The following is a 21,828-nucleotide window of genomic DNA, read 5'->3' as shown; positions in this document are numbered from 1 at the left end:
GAAGGCAGAGGTTGCAGTAACCCAAGATCGTGCCACTGCACTCCAGCGTGGGCGACAGAGTGAGATTGTATCTCTAAATAAATAAATGCCTAACAACTGCCCTGGTTATAATTATTTCACTCATAATAAAGAATTTACTCTTAAAACTACTTAAGTTTTTTAAGTGTTTACCTTGAAAAAAAGTACAAACAAATTCAAACCAAAAAAATTTTTTTTCCTTTTGAGTCGGAGTCTCGGCTCAGTCGCCCAGGCTGGAATGCAGATCTCGGCTCACTGCAATCTCCATCTCCCGAGTTCAAGTGATGCTCCTGCCCGAACCTCCAAGTAGTTGGGATTACACGCACACACCACCACGTTCAGATAATTTTTTTTTTTTCCTGTATTTTCAGTAGAGACAAAGTTTCACCATGTTGGCCGGGCTGGTCTCAAACTCCTGACCTCAGGTGATCCGCCTGCCTTGGCCTCCCAAAGTGCATGGCCTTACAGGCGTGAGGCCACCATGCCAGGCCCAAATGCCAGGCCCAAAATGTTTTTAAACAATTATTTGTTGGCATTTACCAAATCATATTTACAAATATGAAAATGATAAGCGATCTAAATTTTAAATACAGGCTACATAAAAATTTCCAAAACTAGTGTATACTAACTTTCTAAGAAAAATATTTTCCATTTGACAATGTCCTTTTTATCCTCACTTCCTTAAAAACAATTCATAATAGATTCTTTTTAAGAGACAGGGGTCTCACTCTGTCAACCAAGCTGGTATGCACTGGCACAATCCCAGCACACTACAGCCTCAATCAAGCAATTCTCTCACCTCAGTAACCTGGGTAGTTGGGACTACAGGCACCCACCACCATGCTCAGTTAATGGCAATATGTCCTTATTAAAGAACATATCAAAGAACAAATTAAATATACACAATTTTTAGTTTATTAAAGAGTAATTATTCCCTATAAAGCAAGTAAAAATGTAAGCAGGAAAACAGGCAAGATAGAAGAAGACAGATTAGTATTTAGGCAAGCTTTTAGTGTTATAATTAAAGGCCAAAATATTATCAAACAAAAGATAAGACATTTAGCCACTAGAAAAAAAATTAATAAACCATTAGCATCACTGAAAAGGAAAAAATAACCAATAACATATAGAACTTCAAAACTGTTCTATTATAAAGGAAAAAGTTGATAATTACTTAAGGCGAAGTAATCAGTTAATAATATATAGCAACGAACTACTATTGCTGAAGTCACCTAAAGATTTCACAAGATGACAACAGTAATACATGGAAGAAATCGCTCTCATGCTTTCAATGAAGTTATAATTTAAATTTTCAGTTGCAATGGGTAAAACCATATTCACAAATATGGCATTATTTTTAAACCTATCCTTTCATTAAATGAACTCTTTTTTGGCCAAAATTTTTCTATATTTCAATGTCTCCATTTAACTATCGAGAATGTAATTTTATCTAAAAAGGCAAAAAAAAAAAAAAAAAAAAAAACTCTATTAAGCAGATGTGCTACGAATTTAGCAACAACAAATCCACTTACTTTTTTCTCCTTCTCATGATGTTTATCCTGAGAGTGAGAGGAAGAATCACTTAAACTCTGATCATATGACCTATTAGATCCCCGTTTGCTCTTTTTCTAAAAAAGAAAATATATATACATATATGTATATGTATATAAAACTTTGTATAAGAATCTTTTTATTAGGCTTAAACCAATTCAACTTTGAAGTATATTTAATGCCTACTGAAACTTTTAAAAAGTCTGTTTGAATCTATATAATCCAGTTTAGACATCATTGATATATTATCCATTGCAATATAAAAGAAAATCTAAACATTAACGCCATATTTTTATAAATTAATTAAAATATGTGAAAATAGATTACCTATTTTCAAATAAGCTACTATGTATTTTCAATATCAGCTTAAAAATAAAGTTTCAACCCAAAGAGAAAATGCCATATTAAAAAAGGGTGCCAAGACTAGAAGAATAGACAGGCAAATATTTGAAGTGTTACTTTATGCTGCTAGGAAAAGCAAGAAGCCTTTTAATCTTATACCTTCAGTATTAAGGTATACAGTTTTCAAAAAATTTATCACTGCAGTTCAATAAGAAAAAACTTAATTCCTCCACATTATATTTGATAGAGCAAATAACAAAAAAATTGTTTTTAATTAAAGGAAATGTCAGTATTAGACTCATGCATTTTCAAAGCATTACTAAAAAGCATCACACATTTCTGTTTAAACACTTGTACCACTGCATAATTAAGTATGAAGGTGAGAGTTATTTGAGGTGTTTAAAAGTTGGTGGTACCATATCTAATTGGTGTAAGCTAGATAAAAATGACTATAAAAAAGTTCAAATACCATGCAAATGTAGTTTATACAATCTTATTAAATCATTAAACATTTTTCCCAACTACCAAATGGAATAACATCATGTCTATAATTAGCAATAAGAAAATTTATTTGCACAAACTTCAAAATCCATTTTTTATTATTTATATCATCTCTTATTCAGAAAATAAAGATTTCAATTACGCTTATTACACCAAGAAAAATTTTCAATTTTATAGTCTTAAATTTTTTCTTGGTCATGAAAATAAATCAAGCTGTTCAGCATCAAAGGATATATAGATACATACTCTTAAGCAATTCATATATAAGAACCAGAATATTGGAGGCCTGAGCTTCCCATTTCATAAGTCAGGGGCCCCTCATAGTATTTATTTTAAAAAGAAATTGCCCCATTCACAAGGGAAAGATAATAATTTTAAAATCAGACAATAAAAGAAAAATAAAGAACCCTTAAACTTTCAGTGCATGAATATCTACCATTAAAAAAGAATGAGAAATAGATACTTGGGACATCAAAGACATACTAATCCTTCAAAGGAACAAGGACACAAACATGTAAGAGCCAATCAAATGTTACTAACTCAATCATATGTGACCATGATTCATATGTGACAGCAAACAGTAACCAAATCTAAAGAATTCCCAAAGCTGCATTTAAATATATTTTTCTGAAGGTTTTTAAGCAAGTTACAAAACAGGCTTATTTCAGTTTTGCTACTTCCCAGTAAACAAAAATAAAAATAAATAAATAATGGGCAATAGTAATTAAGCAGAAAGATGAGAAACAAAGTGATAATCACAAAACGTATAATCAGTGCCAAAAATCAAATTGGCTAAATGTATAGCAATCTTCACTATCAATATTAATAATAACTATATATATATATATATATATATGACACAAAGTTTCATTCTTGTTGTCCAGGCTGGAGTGCAATGGTGTAATCTCGGCTCTCTGCAACCTCCACCTCCAGGGTTCAAGCAATTCTCCTGCCTCAGCCTCCTGAGTAGCTGGGATTACAGCTGTGAGCCACTGTGCCCAGCCTAATATTTATCCTACATGAGAGCACTTTAGAATATTCACCTTTACAAATAAATTGAAGCAAGGCAAAATCTATTAAAATTACTATTATAGATCTTTTACTTCCAATAAAGAACATGCTAAACTAACAATCTCAAGCCAAAAACTGAAGGAAAAAGGAATTGTTATGTGCTTTTTCTTAATAAAACAGTGTCTTTCTATTGTCAAAACTAATCATTATCATTTCAATGAATACAAGACAAATTCTTACCAGCTTACTAAAATGGTATTTACAGTAGCCACAGTACTGGACATTATCGGCACCATTACCTTCTTCTTCACAAAGCAGTCCGGCAAACTGAGCACTGAAAATAAAAGGCAAGTATATTTACTGATATACTAAACCACAGTAACTGTATATATAAGCAAATAAAATTTACTTTCAAGCATTCATACTCCGAGAAAATATATCTCCTAAGAAAAAAATGGGAAAATAAAAAGCTTTATTCTAGCTGTGACCAAATATATTTCACCCCAACCTGCAACTGATCTTTTTCTAAAGTTATATTTATGGCTTAAAACAAACTCTTCATACATCTCTGTTAGTACCAAATAGATAGTAAATTTAAGATACATTCTCTTCCCCTCAACCTCACACCATCAGTTCACACTTCATTCTACTTTTCCAATCTGTCACAGGTACAAATGGAAAGGCCATGCCTCTAAAGGGCTAAAGTAATGGTATTTAGCCCATGGATGCAGATTACATAATCTTACAAGGAAAACATGCATTCACTCAAGAAGAAATCTGCAACTCTAAATGCTTTAAGTCACAGCACAATGAGCAAGACAACCATAAATTGTGTTTTTCAGTCAAAAGCAATGAAAGAAATGAAAATGAGACCTAAAGTTACAATATTCTTTTTTTTTTTTTGAGACAGGGTTTCATTCTGTCACCCAGGCTGGAGTGCAGTGGTGCAATGAAAGCTCACTGAAGCCTTCACCTCTTGGGCTCAGGCAATCATCCTACCTCAGCCTCCCAAATAGCTGGGACTACAGGAGTACACCATCACACCTGGCTAATTTTGTTTTCAGTAGAGATGAGGTGTCTTCCTATGTTGCCCAGGCTGCTTTTTAACTCCTGGGCTCAAGCAATCCCCCCACCTCGACCTCCTTAAGTGCTGGGATTACAGGCATAGCCCCTGCACCCAGCTAATATTCATTTTTATTTTTTGAGATGGAGTCCCATTCTGTCACCCAGGCTGGAATACAGTCATGCAATCTCAGCTCACTGCCACCTCAGCCTCCAAGGATCAAGCGATTCTCCCACAGCCTCTAGAGTAGCTGGGAATACAGGTGCACTCTACCATGCCTAGCTAATTTTTTTGAATTTTTAGTAAAGATGAGGTTTCACCACGTTGCCCAGGGTGGTGGTTTTAAACTCTGGAGCTCAGGTGGTCTGCCCACCTCTGCCTCCCAAAGTGCTAGGATTATAGGCATGAGCCACTGCACCCGGCATATTCATTTTTAAAAACTTTGTAATTGTCATCTTTTCAATTTGACCTTTCACACTTTTAACATTCCAAAATTATATTAGTATACAGATCTCATATCCCAAAAACTACTTTCATCTTTGAGAAATTTGGTACAGCCATTATGAGAATTTATAAAAGTCAAAAGCCATTTTCCATTTCACAGTAGTACTATAAAACAGATTTCATATAACCAAACACTAAAAACTCGGGAAATGAGCATGTACCTACACTTGGCAGCATGGCACAGACTGATTCTTAAAATTAGTAAATGCATAGAATATTCTCAAACTTTTTGTTTGGAACTGTTACCTATTATATAAAATATATTGTTACAAATAATTTTTGATCCTAAAATTTTGTGGCTGAAACAATATTCTTTTTTTTTTTAAATTGAGACAGTGTCAGGCTGGAGTGCAATGGCGCAATCTCGGCTCACTGCAACCTCCACCTCCCAGGTTCAAACAATTCTCTCGCCTCAGCTTCCCGAGTAGATGGGATTACAGTCACGCACCACCACAACCAACAAATTTTTTTTTTTTTTTTTAAATATGGAACGCTTCACGAATTTGCGTGTCATCCTTGCGCAGGCCAGCTAACTTTTGTACTTTCAGTAGAGACAGGGTTTCGCCGTGTTGGCTGGGCTGGTCTAGAACGCATGAATGCAGGTGATCCACATGCCTCAGCCTCCCAAAGTGCTGGGATTACAGGTATGAGCCACTAAACCTGGCCTGAAAGAATATCTGAAGTAAATTTTTGAGAAGTCACCATTGTAATATTGAGAATTACAGTGGTCACACTACTTGTCACTTGAGACACAGAAGGTACAGAGGTACTATCATTCATTGAATCCTTACTAATATTTCTGACACTATACTAAGTTTACCTAGATTAGCTCACTTAATAATAACAAATCAAAGAGTAAGCAATCAATACCAAAATGTTAAACAAGATGAAACTGAAGCTTATAGAGAATAGAACATCAGAACCAGGGTCCACTTATTGCAAAATCACCCTAGTAAATATATTCAGTTATAAGAATTATCTTGTTACAAAGAAGTAAATGTGAACATAGAAAGTATCCCAATAAAATTTACCATAATTAATGTTTGAGTATCCTAACTCTTTAACTTACGATTGTTATGCAAGGTATTTGCCAAGTTCAGTTCTGTGCAACAATGGAAACATCCTTACCATGTTACATGGAAAGCCTGTCGACATCCATGTTTATTACATGTCATGCAAGCACCAGTGGCTGCTTTGCTTTCTCTTCCTTGTTCATCACAAATGTAGCAAGTCTTGGGGTAAAAAAACAAAACAGAAATCATACATGTTCTTAACATGAATCAGAATTATATAGTTATCTTCAGAAATGAAGATCAGGTCTACTAACTAACCTACCTTAACTAAAAATATGAATTCATTTTTGGAAAATAATCTAATTTTTGCAAATAATACAAACAGGAAAATATAAACAAAGACATACAAATAGTCCTATTAAAAAATTCACACTAAGGCATTATCTTCATCAGTTTCAAAAACTTTGCAAGACAGGAAGACTCTTCCCAGGCACTGAGGCCAGGGGGCCACAATACAATCTACCATACCTTTTCTTCCCAACACCTTGTCATCAAAACTGATTCTTGTAACAAGGGTGTAAAATCAATATTTATCTTTCCCCTATGCAGGAAATAATCATATCAAAGAGAGTCTGAAACAGGGTGTTGGAACCTAAGAGACAAAGAATAGCCCCCCACGAAGGAGCAAGGTTTAGGTCATTCATTTCAACTGATTATGAGGAATTCTATACGGGTAGACTGTCATTCATCCCCACCAAGCTGACATATGTGGGCTATAGAAGAAGATACTTCAGCTAAGTAGGTCAGAAATGCCCAAGAGATACAAAGCCAATGAACACCTTCAGAAATTTTGACTGACATCTTCCATTTCCCAGGTGCAAATAACTAACAGGCAATACAAAGTTTTCACAGCTCAAAAATCATGGCTGATCATGTGACAAAAGACTGACCTGCAAAAATGATAATCTGTGTCAGTGTATAATGAATAAAATCAGGGGACTGTAAGCTAAGGATACAAAAAGTTATCTAACTACATATAATCAAGTGATACATGTCAAAAAAGAAACTAATTTATATATAATAATAAAGTATAACCTAGCCCAACTTCAATATGACCCCATGGTTTCATTCACTCTGCACTGTGGTGCCAAATAACAACCATGCAACAATATTTACAAGGACACAGTTAAAAAAATAACAAACTTAATTATCTAACTAGGTACATGATTTCAACTCCTCTATTGAAAAACTAGGATTCAGACTCAACTGAATTACAAACATCATTTTACACTTCTAAAAAGTAAAAGCCTAACAACAAAACCTATCTAGACACACTGAATAAAAGCATTTCTAAGTACCAGTTACAATGAAAGAATTTAGCTTGCATTTTTGCCTACAAATGATAAAAAAAAAAAAAAATCTGTAAACAGAGCACACTGAAACAGTAACATTCTATATGGCAAAAATCAGGGAAAATATGCAAAAGAGGAGGTCAGTTTCAGTGGCTCACAGAATCCCACCCTCACAACAAGCCAAGAATCCTGGGGCCCTGTCATCCCTGCCCCAGCTTTTAGTAGAGTGGAAAGTTCCATATTAGGAGAAACAAACTGACAAAGTAAGAAGCCGTCATATCCTTCCCTTCTCTCAATACACTCTTATAAAGCAAGAGTCTCTCTTCAGAAGAGAATACTCATGCCATCACCAGTTCCAGAGCAGCAGGGCAGAGGGTATACATTTATGGGAACTTTAAGAACCAAAGAATTCAGCAGTTCTGCCTGAGAAGACAGACTCTGTTTTTAACAGGCTTAGAGTTCATGCTTAAGGATGTTATCAAAAATAATGGAGAAGTGGCTGGGAGCAGTGGGTCAGGCCTGTAATCCCAGCACTTTGGGAGGCTGAGGTGGGCGGATCACCTGAGTCAAGAGTTCAAGATCAATCTGACCAACATGGAGAAATTTCCTCTCTACTAAAAATACAAAAATTGGCGGGGCATGGTGGCACACACCCAGCTACTCAAGAGGCTGAGGCAGGAGAATCGCTTGAACCCGGAGGTTGCAGTGAGCCAAGATTGTGCCATTGCACTCCAGCCTGGGCAAAAAGAGCAAAACTCTATCTCAAAAAAAAAAAAAAAAAAATTCCGCACTGTGTGTGTGTGTCTCAAAACATCACACTGTACTCTGCAAACACATACAATTATGGTTTATCAAACAAAAATAAGAAAAAAATGAAAACTAAGAGTACCTGAATTCTGTTTTCCAGTATACTCACTACAATTTAAGTAAAGTCAGAGGGAAAAAAACTAAACAATGGAGACTTGTTAGCAATTAGGACAACAATGATAGTTACAAGGAGAAACAACTACAACAGCTGAACAGCCAGAAGATTAACAGAGTGAACTAGAGAAAAACAGAAGGACCCTCCTGGTATCATATCATACTCATCCCTGGGGTTCTAGAATGTTTTGCAAATGAACTAGGTTGCACCCAATGGGAAGAAATTGTATCAGGATTTGTGACCAACTAAAAGCATTCCCCACGCCAAATACAAATGCAACAATCAATAAAGCTCAAGGGGCTATAGTACAACTTCTGATTAAAAACTGGCTGAAAAATTAGTTACTCGGACCCAGGAGCAATTCCTAAAAAGTCAAACTTCAAAGTAAAATCACATTGATACCTAGTGGTCATAAGACAAGCTCAACTTTATACCCTCTACAAAATTACTGGAAAATAACCTCTGATATCTTTGGAAAATATTCTCTAAGCAACATACACCTCTAAAAGGAAAGGGTGAAAAAGCAACTGGCTAAGGAGTTAAGTACAGTAAGTGATTTATGTGGCCCCAAAGTATGGGAATCCTAGGAAGTCAAGCTAAAAAAAAAATGGACTGGTGGGGTACGGTGGGTCCTACATTTGTTTGAGCAGGGCCATCTGATGTTGTACACCACCGAAAAAAGAGACTTCAGAAAATCAGTCCGCAAAGTGATTAAACAAATAAGTGACTAAACAAAAACAGTAAGACATATAGGGAGAAGGAGAATCATTATCCAGGGGGGCTATATTACCTAAATCAGGGCTTCAACAAAAAATTAAAAAATAAAAAACACACAACAAGAAAAAGGAGCAGGAAGAGAAACTTCCTTTTAGTGTGCCCAGATGTTGGACTTAGGAGACCAAGACCTCAAACAATGTAACAAAGTTACAATGAACCAGGATTGGGACAAAGCTATAATAAAGAATTAACACCTAGGCTGGGTAGGGTGGCTCATGCCTATAATCCCAGCATTGTGGGAGGCTGAGGCAGCCAGATCACCTGAGGTCAGGAGTTCTAGATGTTTCTACTAAAAATACAAGAATTAGCTGGGCATGGTAGCATATGGTTGTAGTCCCGGCTACTGCAGAGGCTGAGACAGGAGAATTACTTGAACCTAGGAGGCAGAGGTTGCAGTGAGCTGAGATCTTGCCACTGCACTCCAGCCTAGGTGACAGAGCAAGGCTCCATCTCAAAATAAATTAATTAATTAAATTAAAAGAATTAACACTAGACAGTAACTCAAATAGGAAGAAATGAAGATACACCAAAATGGTAAATGGGAAAACACACACATATAAACTCTTTAAAAGGCATAAGATTTTATAAAGCAGTAAGTTTAACAATATATTGTTGAGTTTTTAACATATATAATGTTTATTATAACAGCAAAAAGGGGAAGAGGGCAACAAAGCTTTACAGGAGAAAACTGCTTTCTGCAAGTCTTTTTGCTGGTGGAAAGTCCTGTCTCAGTGTTGATGGCTTCTGACTCACTGAAATGGTGGTTAGGGCACCACCTTTCTTTCTTTTCTTTCCTTCCTTTATGTTTTTCCTCCCCCCCGCCCCAGTAAAGACAAGGTCTTGCTATGTTGCCCACGCTGGTCTCAAACTCAAGCAATCCTACTGTCTCCCAAAGGGATGAGACTAAAAGTGTGAACTACTATGCCCAGCCATGTTTTAAAATAACGAAGTTGGCTACAATTGACTCTTCTTTCCATAAAATATTGCTCTGTAGCATGCACTGCTGTTTGACAGCATTTACCTACAGTAAAACTTTTAAAATTGCGGTCAATTCTCTCAAAGCTTGCTGATGCTTTATCAATTAAATATAGTGCATATTTTATATACTTCATTGTCATTTCAACAATGTTTACAGCATCTTCATCAGAAATCGATTCCATCTCAAGAAACCACTTTCCTTGTTCATCTATGAGAAGACACTTATTAATTCAAGTTTGACCATGAGATTGCAGCAATTCAGTCACATCTTCAGGCTCCACTTCTAATTCTAGCTCTCTTGCTATTGCCACTACATCTGCAGTTACCTCCTCCATCGAAGTCTTCAATCCTTCAGTCATCCATGAAGGATAGAATCAACTTCTTTCAAACTCCCATTAATGTTGACATTTTGACCTCCTCCCGTAAATCACAAATGTTCTTAATGGTACCTAGTATGGTAAATTCTTACCAGAAGATTTTCAATGTACTTTGCCCAGATCCATCAGAGGAATCACCCTCTATATAGCAGCCATAGCCTTTCGAAATGTATTTCTTAAATAGTAAGATTTTGCGTCAAATTGAATCCTAGATCTACAGACTGCTGGATGGATGTTGTGTTAATGGGCATGAAAAGAACACTCATTTTCTTGTACATCTTCATCAGAGCTCCTAAGTGACTATGTGCACTGTCAAAGGGTCACTAATTGTCCTACATTCAATATTGCTTTGTTTTAGGGATTAGGGAGGCCTGAGGAGAGGAGAGTAGAAAGAGATGAGGAACAGCCAGTTGGTACAGCAGTCAGAACACATACATTAACTTCACCTGATAGTAACATCAAAGGTCACTGATTATACATAGCTGCAACAGACACAATAATAAAAATGTGTGAAATATTATATAAGAATTAATAAAAAGGGACACAGAGTCACTAAGTGAGCACATGCTATTGGAAAAATGAAACAGATACACTTGCTCACTCCAGGGTTGCCACAAACCTTCAATTTGGTATAAAAGAAAAAAAAAAACCCTGCAATTCCTGTGCAGCACAATAAAAAGGAGTCCAGTAAAATGAGATAAGCTTAAGGAAAAAAAAGATACGCTTATAAATCTTACTAAAATTAAGTACAGTCTACCAAGTTAATATAAAGATAGTAATCCCTACAACAGCCAATAAGAAAATAACCCAAGAAAAATCGTTTTAAAAATCATAGGCTAGGCGCGATGGCTAACGCTTGTAATCCCAGTACTTTGGGAGGCCAAGACAGGCACCTGAGCTTGGGAGTTCGAGACCAGCCTGACCAACATGGAGAAACCCAGTCTCTACTATAAATAAAAAATTACCTGAGTGTGCTGGTGCCTGTGATTCCAGCTACTCAGGAGGCTGAGGCAGGAGAACTGCTTGAACCTGGGAGGCGGAGGCTTCGGTGAGCCAAGATCACACCACTGCACTTCAGCCTGAGCAAAAAGAGTGAAACTCCATCTCAAAAAAACAAAAGCTGGGTGCAGTGGCTCACACCTGTAATCCCAACACTTTGGGAGGCCAAGGCAGGTGGATCACATGAGGTTGGGAGTTTGAGACCACCCTGACCAACATGGAGAAACCCTATCTCTACTAAAAATACAAAATTAGCCAGGTATGGTGGCATATGCCTGTAATCCCAGCTACTCAGGAGGCTAAAGCAGGAGAATCGCTTGAACCCAGGAGGCAGAGGTTGCAGTGAGCCAATATTGGGCCAATGCACTCCAGCCTGGGCAACAATAGTGAAACTTGGTCTCAAAAAAAAAATTTATGAAGAGGACTAGGCCAGTGCGCCAAACACCTGTAATTCCCAGAACTTCGGGAGACTGCAGCAGAAGCGTGAGCCCAGGAGTTTGACGCCAGCCTTCACAACATAGCCAGTCACTACAAAAAATTTAAAACTTAGGCAGTGTACCATGTGGCCTGATGATTTTTCCCAACTGTAGCCTAATGTAAGTGTTCTGAGTATGTTTAAGGTAGGCTAGGCTAAGCCAAGATGTTGCCTAGGCTGCAGGAAGTGGTGCAATAATCACACACTAAAGCCTCAAACTCCTGGGCTCAAATAGTCCTCCTGCCTTATCAGAATATAAGCCCATCATAACTCAAAAAGCACCTGTACTTGACTAAAAAGGTAGTATTGAAACACACACACACACACACACACACACACACAGCAACTAAGACAAAAAGGGGCAAGGGGCAAGCTACCAACCCAGGACCAAGGGGTAAGGCCATGTCAATGGTCCTAGAGAATAGAATATCAAGCCACAGAGAACTATTTTCAAGTCTCAAAACTGAATGGAATTTGTCCTGCAGACTTACAAACCTGAATTAAAATCCTTTTTTCCTTCCAACTTATCTTTTTTGGAAAGAGAATGCTTCTCCTCCACCTGTCCCACCACTGCATCTCAGGAATAAGTTAACTTGTTTTCTAGGTATCAAAGGTTTACAAACAGAATTTTTTTTAAGACAGAGTCTCACTCTTGCCACCCAGGCTAGAGTGCAATGGCGTAATCTCGGCTCACTGTAACCTCCGTGACCCAGGTTCAAGCAATTCTCCTGCCTCAGCCTCCCGAGTAGCTGGGACTACAGGCACACACTACCATGTCTGGCTAATTTTTATACTTTTAGTAGACACAGGATTTCACCGTGTTGGCCAGGCTGGTCTCAAACTCCTGACCTCAGGTAATCCTGCCCACCTTGGCCTCCCAAAGGGCTGAGATCACAGGTGTGAGCCACCATGCCCAGCAGAGATAGAAATTTTGCTTTAGGATTGACCAAAGTCTTACCCATCGCCAATTTAGATGATTCAGAAGATGAGATTTGAGACTTTCTAAGCTTATTATATTCAGGGAAGATGTGAGACTTACTTACAGAGTTTACATCAAAATGGACTAACACTTCTGGGGGATGTGAGATACAGCACATCTATTTTATATGTGGAAAAAAGATAACTTTTAGGGGCCACAAGGCAGACTGCTATGTGGTTGAATTGTGGTCCCCAAGAAATGGATGTGAAGTCCTTAACCCCCAGTTCTTAGAGAGTAACTTTATTTGGAAAAAAGATCATTGCAAATGTAATTATGATGAGGTCATAATGAAGTAGGGCAGGCCCCTAATCAACTATGACTGATCTCCTAATAAGAAGATGGCCATATGGAGACAGAGACAAAGGAAGAATGGAATGTGAAGATAGAAGAGATTAGGGGTGATTTAAAAAAAAAACTGTCAACCATTGACACCCATCACCAGAAGCTAGGAGGCATAGAACAGATTTCCCTTAAGAGTTCTCAAAAGGATCCAACCCAGTTGATATCTTAATTTCAGACTTGTAGCCTGCTGAATTCTGAGAAGAAATTTCTGCTGCTTTAAGCCACCCAGTTTGTGATATTTTGTTACAGCAGCCCTAGGAAACTACTACAGGGGGTGTATGAAAAATTGGCTATAAGCTGGTAATATTTTAGAATTGGTTGATGAAGGTACGCAGGGTATTTGTTGTATTTATTGTTTATTGTTTTATATATTTGACAATTTCAGAAATAAATTCTTAATAAACCAAAGAATTTACAGGTAGAAAACATATTAACGCTTTAAAAGCAGAAACAAAAATTAGAAAATACTGGAATAAAATTGGACATAAGCCCCCAAAGCTGTTCTTTACATCAGGCATAAAAGAAATTGATCAAGGCCAGCACAGTGGCTCACACCTGTAATCCCTGCACTTTCAGAGGTCAAGGTGGGCAAATCACCTTGGCCTTGAGATCAGGAGCTTGAGACCAGCCTGGCCAACATGGTGAAACCCTGTCTCTACTGAAAAAAAAATTAGCCAAGCATGGTGGTGGACACCTATAATCCCAGTTACTCAGGAGAGAGGAGGCCGAATAGATGAATGGCTTGAACCCGGGAGGCAGAGGTTGCAGTGAGCCAGGATAGTACCATTGCACTCCAGCCTGGGCAACAGAGTGAGACTCTGTTCCCATGCCCCACCGCCCCCAAAAAAAAAAACTGGTCAAGAGTTCAGATAAAGGAAAAAACTTCATTTAAATGTTTATGTGAAGAAAACCATAATGGATTACATGGCAAAAAAAACAGTTTCAAAAAATTAAAACCGATTTGTAAAATCAATCATCACAGTTATTTATATTCTCTTAAAAACGATCTATATGCCCCTGGTGCCACATAAGACACGTTAATCTAGTAGTCTACTTCACGCAGACTTTTTGCAGCTAACATGCATTCCTTTATGTCTTCATCACTATGGGGAAGACGTGGTACATACAAAAGGTTCTTGCCATATCCCTATAAAAAGATTATCACATGGTGCGTTATCTGGGAATTTAAATAGTCACAATTCCAGGATTCATCAATACTATCAATTTTCAAAGAAAAATAAATGTGACCTATAATGGGGAAGCCAGCCGGGGGGTAGGGGAGAAAGAGGCAAACTGTGTATCCTGGAACTTTGTAGCTGTAAAAGAAATTACCAGCAGCAGCAGCCTGATCAAAATTACAACTTCTTGCTACATGTTCTGCTTCAAATCTCTATTTTATGGTTTTCTATTACATGGGCTTATTGAACATTACTGTTTGGGATGAAATCTTATTATCCCAATTTCAGACCCAAACATATCCTTATCATTTGCCTTTAGATGCCTTATTCTCTTCTATCTAGCATCTCAGATCATCCTTATAATTATAAATACAGATATATTTACATGACTCTCTTTAAAAAATCTTCCTTTTAAAAAACTACTTTTGTAAGCAATCTGCCTCCCTCTCTACATTTCCATACCCTCCCTGAACCTGCAATTTTTTTTTTTTGAAAAGGAGGTCTCGCTCTGTCACCCATTATGCAGTAGCATAATCTTGGCTCACTGCAACCTACATCTCCCAGTCTCAAGTGATACTCTCACCTCAGCCTCCTAACTAACTGGGACCCCAGGTGCACACAACCTCGCACAACTAATTTCTGTATGTTTTGTAGAGATGGGGTTTCACCTCGCTGCCCAGGCTGGTTTCAGACTCCTGAGCTCAAGTAATCCTCCCACCTTAGCCTCCCAAAGTATTGGGATTACAGGCGTGAGCCACCGCACCTGGCCAAACCTGCACGTCTCAAGGTAACCTTGCCATTTCCTTTTCTAGCAAATTAATAAATTTGACTTGCACTCAACATAAATTTATCTAAGAAAAAAATTTTCTTCACAGAACAGAATGCCTAATCCAGCAGCATGGAAGATGATTATGAAGAACCTCTGTGGTGCAGTATCAGTGTGAGGCAGAGACTGCCTGCTGTAATATGTTGTAGGACTCTCCCAACGGTTTTGAGAAAACAAACCTCTGTTAACATCCACATTAAGCAATCCTAACCATTTTGTTCATCAAAAAAGAACAGACCCCTCCAGCCTGGGTGACAGAGCAAGACTTAGACTCAATTAAAAAACAGACTTGTGTATTATGACACACACACAAAAATTAATTTCTGACAATCTTTTACATGTTTAGTGCCACCATTACGGTTTTTAGTGCTACTGGTGTAAACTTTATGAAAACTGCACTTTTCCCCTTAAAATGAACTTGACAATAAACAGTGTCATTTTCACCTTCCATGTAACTGAAAACTGCAAAGGTTGTCTTATAAGGCAAAAGGCCTTATATGTTTCATTTATAATATGCAGATGGTATCATTAGATTTTAGCTACCTATGGAGAATGAGTAAGAATAAGGGTTACAGCTAGCACTGTGTGTCAACTTCCTGGAACTTCACTGAATGCACATTAAATGTCACCTGGTATAATCTAAAACTGAAAATTCTAGGCTGGGCATGGTTGCTCATGCCTATAACCCCAGTGCTTTGGGAAGACACTTGAGGCCAGAGGATCAAGACCAGCCTGGGCAACATAGTAACATCTCGTCTCTACAAAATAAAAAAAATTAGCTTGGCAGGTGGTGCACCCACGTAGTCCTAGCTACTTAGGAGGCTGAGGCAGGAGATCACTTGAGCACAGAAGTCAAAGGCTGCAGTGACCTATGATCATGTCACTGTACCACAGCCCAGGCCAAGACCCTGTCTCTTAAATAATAAAAGATTTTTAAAGAATATCAGATTTGAAGAAAAGAGGTATGAAGAAGACAACACTGTCTTAAATACATACATATATATCATGTGGGTGGGCATGGTGGCTCATGCCTGCAATCACAGCACTTTGGAAGGCTGAGATGGGAGGATCACTGAGGCCAGGAGTTCAATATTGGCCTGGGCAACATAGCAAAACTCCATCTCTATTCCGTAAAAATGTTTACAACTTATAATTTAAAAATTAATTATAAATATATACACCAAAAAAAAAAGTCTTCAAAATTACTGAAGCCAGGTACAGTAGCTCACACCTGTAATCCCAGTACTTTGGGAGGTCGAGGCAAGAAGATCCTCTGAGGCTAGAAGTTCAAGACCAGCCTGGTCAATGTGGTGAAACCCTATCTCTACTAAAAATACAAAAATCAGACAGGCATGGTGGCACACACCTGTAATCCCAGCTACCCAGGAGGCTGAGGCACAAGAATCACTTGAACCCAGGAAGCAGAGGTTGCAGTGAGCTGAGATCGCACCACTATAATCTAGCCTGGGTGACAGAGTAAGACTGTCTCAAACGAAACAAAACAAAACAAAAGGAAATCCTTATCATTACTGGGAGGCAGTTTGTGGGTCATGGGTTTTTCGACAATCCTCCGGAGAACTTATACAAAATTATTTTATATTTGAAGAGTATATTATTCTGGGAAAAAATACTTTATCAGAATCCTGAAGATCAAAAAAAGGCTAAGAACAACTAGTTTAGAAAAATCTGACATGCATTCAAAGTTATGTCTCCCTGGCAACCAGATACACTTTGTTAAAGTCAAACAACTCACACAAGTCATAATTTATTCAATTTGTGCAAAATGATGCCAAGCTGAAATACAGACTCATAATTTGTGCTATAATTCAAACATACTAGTGTTATACAATGAAAAGAAAGAAGTCCCAACATGCCATTATCCTTGGATCTGTTTCTTAGGCATTCTTCAACTGACCTTAAAAAAAAATTCCTCAAACAACAACAACAACAATAAACAACAAAAATTCCTCAGTTGCCCCCAAAAATATTCCTTGTGAATTATTTAATACATTTTTAATTTACTGCAAAAAATTAAGACAGAAATTCTCAATAGGTTTCTGCCGAACACTATTTTATCATTAAAATTAGTGATTTAAGCAAGTGAAAAATGAAAAGAGATTAACAAATCAGCGAACTGCCATTCACAATTGCTACAAAAAGAATAAAATACCTAGGAATACAACTCACAAGGAACGTAAGGGACCTCTTCAAGGAGAACTACAAACCACTGCTCAACGAAATCAGAGAGGACACAAACAGATGGAGAAACATTCCATGTTCATGATTAGGAAGAATTAATATCGTGAAAATGGCTATACTGCCCAATGTAATTTACAGAATCAACGCTATCCCCATCAGCTACCATTGACTTTCTTCACAGAACTGGAAAAAACCACCATGAACTTCATATGGAACCAAGAGAGCGCCCACATAGCCAAGTCAATTCTAAGCAAAAAGAACACAGTGGGGGGCATCACACTACCGGATTTCAAACTATACTACAAGGCTACAGTAATCAAAACAGCATGGTACTGGTACCAAAACAGAGATATAGACCAATGGAACAAAACAGAGGCATTGGAGGCAACACAACATATCTACAACCATACAATCTTTGATAAACCTGACAAAAACAAGTAATGAAGAAAGGACTCCCTGTTTAACAAATGGTGTTGGGAAAACTGGCTAGCCATGTGCAGAAAGCAGAAACTGGACCCCTTCCTGACACCTTACACCAAAATTAACTCCAGATGGATTAAAGACTTAAACATAAGACCTGGCACCATAAAAACCCTAGAAGGAAATCTAGGCAAAACCATCCAGGACATAGGAGTAGGCAAGGACTTCATGAACAAAACACCAAAAGCATTGGCAACAAAAGCCAAAATAGACAAATGGGACCTAATCAAACTCCACAGCTTCTGCACGGCAAAAGAAAGAGTCACTAGAGTGAATCGGCAACCAACAGAATGGGAAAAAATTTTTGCAGTTTACCCATCTGACAAAGGGCTGATACCCAGAATTTACAAAGAACTCAAACAGATTTACAGGAAAAAAAAACAAACAAGCCCATTCAAAATTGGGCAAAGGATATGAACAGACACTTTACGAAAGAAGACATATATGAGGCCAACAATCATATGAAAAAATGCTCATCGTCACTGGTCATCAGAGAGATGCAAATCAAAACCACATTGAGATACCATCTCACGCCAGTTAGAATGGCGATCATTAAAAAATCTGGAGACAACAGATGCTGGAGAGGCTGTGGAGAAAAAGGAACACTTTTACACTGTTGGTGGGAGTGTAAATTAGTTCAACCATTGTGGAAGACAGTGTGGCGATTCCTCAAGGCCTTAGAAATAGAAATTCCATTAGACCCAGCAATCCCATTACTGGGTATATATCCAAAGGACTATAAATCATTCAACTATAAGGACACATGCACACGAATGTTCATTGCAGCACTGTTTACAATAGCAAAGACCTGGAATCAACCCAAATGCCCACTGATGATAGACTGGATTGGGAAAATGTGGCACATATACACCATGGAATATTATGCAGCAATCAGAAATGATGAGTTTGTGTCGTTTGTAGGGACATGGATGAATCTGGAGAACATCATTCTCAGCAAACTGACACAAGAACAGAAAATGAAATACCGCATATTCTCACTCATAGGCGGGTGATGAAAAACGAGAACACATGGACCCAGGGAGGGGAGTACTAATCACTGGGGTCTACTGGGGGGGAAAGGGGAGGGCCAGCGGGGGGGCGGGGAGCTGGGGAGGGATAGCCTGGGGAGAAATGCCAAATGGGTGAAGGGGAGAAAGGAAGCAAAACACACTGCCATGTGTGTACCTATATGCAACTGTCTTGCATGTTCTGCACATGTACCCCAAAACCTAAAATGCAATAAAAATTAAAAAAAAAAAAAAAAAAACGAATCAGCATATGTGATTTGGCATATACATTAGTAATAGCCTATAGGCTTTTTTAACAGTAGTTTGTAACATTTACAGGACATGAAGTTAAAGATGACACACTTTAGAGCACCTGAACAACCCATCCCTCTTTTCTAGACATTAGCATCTATGCTCGATTTCTAATAATGAAATGGTGCCGACTCATGTTTGTCTAGGTGAAAATAGCTTCTAAATCCAGGTGCTTATACCAGAATTACTCTCCTGGAAATTTAGGACTGACACATTGAGTCAGTTACCCATAGGGTAAACCTATAGAATCACAGATTTCTCAAATTTAACCTTTTTTTGACACCATGTTGCCCAGCAATGTAACCTCTCCTTGAGTTTTTGTAAAATCCCTAATCAATTTATCAGATTATGTTATATAAATAAATACCTATCATGTAGAGTACTCCAGAAGCCAAATGATTAAAAAAAAACACACACATACCTGAGATAGGGACAGGCATAGCAGCTGACTGTAATTCCAGAATTTTGGGAGGCTGAGGTGGAAGGATCACTTAAGATCAGGAGTTCAAAACCAGCCTGGGCTATATAGCAAGATGCTGTCTCTCTACCAATATTTTTTTTTAAAAAACTGGGTGTGGAGGTGGCACCTGTACTCCTAGCTACTCAGGAGGCTGAAGTGGGAGGATTGATTGCTTGAACCTGGAGTTTGAGGCTATCATGAGCCGTAACTGTCCACTGCACTCCAGCCTGAGGTGACAGAAACTCTGTCTATAAATTAATAAATAATTATTACAAAACGAAGAGCACTGAGATAGGCAATGTTGTTAAGTGAGATTATAGATTTTAATCCCATGAACAATTTAAAGTTAGCTACTATATACTGCCATTTCCAAAAGTTTAGATTGGAATACTGCCTTTGGTAGCTAAGAGAAAAGAAATAACAATGAGGGAAATTATAGTGCCATTCTTACAGTCCTTATAAAATAAATAGGCCTTTGAGTCTTGGAATTCTTGAGAATAAGAGAGTAGTAATATATGAAGTTGACGAGCACAAAAGACACAAAGAGGCAGGCATGGTGGCTCACGCTTGTAATTTCAACAGATTAGGAAGCCAATGCAGGAGGGTTGTTTGAATCCAGGAATTCAAGGCCAGCCTAGAAAACATAGTGAGAGCCCACCTGTACAAAAAATAAAAACAAAAGTAGCCAAACAAGATGGTGCATGCCTATAGTCCCAGCTACTCAGGAGGCTGAGGTGGGAGAATCACTTAAGGGTAGGAGGTCAAAGTTACAGTGAGCTGTAATTGCACCACTGCACTCCAGCCTGGTCAACAGTGAGACCACGTCGGAAAAAAAGAAGAAGGGAGGGGAGGAGAGACCACAAGGAACATATACAATGAAAAACAGCTTACTATTCCTGAGAAAAAGAGAAAAAATACCAAGTGTAAGAGAATGTGTAACTAGGGTGGGGGAGAGGGGGCTGGAGAGAGAACACACAAAGCCAACACAGAGAAGCCAGATAGGAAATTTCAAAATGAGAAAACAGCTGAGGTATCAAAAAGAGCAAAAGATTTTTTTTTTACAGATAGAACGGCAAGATTCTGCTTTTCGAAATGATTTAGTTCTCCAGAAACGAAAAATGAACTTAAGCATTCATCTAAGTAACTATTATAAAGTGCCAGGCAAAAATAAACATTTATTAGATATAGACAAATGCAAATACATTCAATGCTTTCATAAAAATGTGAATATCTGGGGGCCTTATTATCATCTTGTTAACATATGCCAGTGAACGACTTGTAGACACAAGACTTGCTTTACAAACAGAGTAATATGTTCCAAGAACATAAGCCAGGAATTTAAAACTTAGTTTCTATCTCTTCATTCTAAGAAATGTTTCAATTAACTCAGAGAGAGAGAGAGTGTTTTATCTCAGGTGGTGGTGAGGGCCTAGTACATATCTTCTTGAAATGGAAAACACATTCTAATATTTCTTCCTCCCTCTTCTCTGTCACATTAAACTGATCACTAGGCTGGTCAGCTGAAGCTCTTACAGGTTACCTGAATGTCTCTATCCCATTGTTCCTACTACTTCAGATCCTCATTACTACCTCTGGGATACTGTCATAGTCTAAACAGATACTAGGTCTCTTGTCTTTTCTACCTTCCATCTCCCAATCCTCCTTCCCCTGATCCATTAGAATGATAGACCTGAGCATATCCTTTCTGAACATAAAAACCCTTCAGGCCGGGCACAGTGGCTCACGTCTGTAATCCCAACACTTTGGGAGGCCGAGGCGGGTGGATCACGAGGTCAATAGATCGAGACCACCCTAGTCAACATGGTGAAACCCCATCTCTAGTAAAAATAAAATTAGCTGGGCACGGTGGCGTGTGCCTGTAATCCCAGCTACTCAGGAGGCTGAGGCAGGAAAATTGCCTGAACCCAGGAGGTGGAGGTTGCGGTAAGCCGAGATCGCGCCATTGCACTCCAGCCTGGGTAACAAGCGGGAAACTCCGTCTCAAAAAAAAAAAAAAAAAACCTTCAATAGTGGTAAACTTTCGGCTCCCTAACATGATGCATGAGATGCTTGAACATCTGACCCATGACAGTCTCTCTCAGCATTCTGCCTAGCACATTCAGGGTCCTAACAGTACTACCCTTCTCCTTGCTACCATCCCC

General features: G+C 38.2%; 1 protein-coding gene across 50 annotated transcripts in view; it reads right to left on the bottom strand.

Annotated features, from left to right (window-relative positions):
• MLLT10 (MLLT10 histone lysine methyltransferase DOT1L cofactor) overlaps window positions 1-21,828 on the bottom strand; it is a 245,921-nt gene that overhangs the window by 129,312 nt on the left and 94,781 nt on the right. For 35 of the 50 annotated variants that reach the window (XR_013519574.1, XR_004745526.3, XR_013519576.1 and 32 more), the window contains 3 exons: window positions 6,119-6,222; window positions 3,664-3,757; window positions 1,551-1,646 (listed from right to left, as the gene is read on the bottom strand). Coding sequence is in view for 38 of the 50 variants with exons in the window: in XM_035306915.3 (XP_035162806.1) it covers window positions 1,551-1,646; window positions 3,664-3,757; window positions 6,119-6,222 (294 nt within the window). In the remaining 12 variants the exon portion in view is untranslated. Of the gene's footprint in view, window positions 1-1,550; window positions 1,647-3,663; window positions 3,759-6,118; window positions 6,223-21,828 lie in introns of those variants that run through there. The other 15 variants (XR_013519578.1, XR_013519579.1, XR_013519581.1 and 12 more) reach the window with 2 other exon arrangements.

This window comes from Callithrix jacchus, chromosome 7 (assembly GCF_049354715.1).
Source record: "Callithrix jacchus isolate 240 chromosome 7, calJac240_pri, whole genome shotgun sequence".
NCBI classification, from domain to species: domain Eukaryota; kingdom Metazoa; phylum Chordata; class Mammalia; order Primates; family Cebidae; genus Callithrix; species Callithrix jacchus.
This window is presented reverse-complemented; position numbering and strand designations above follow the sequence as displayed.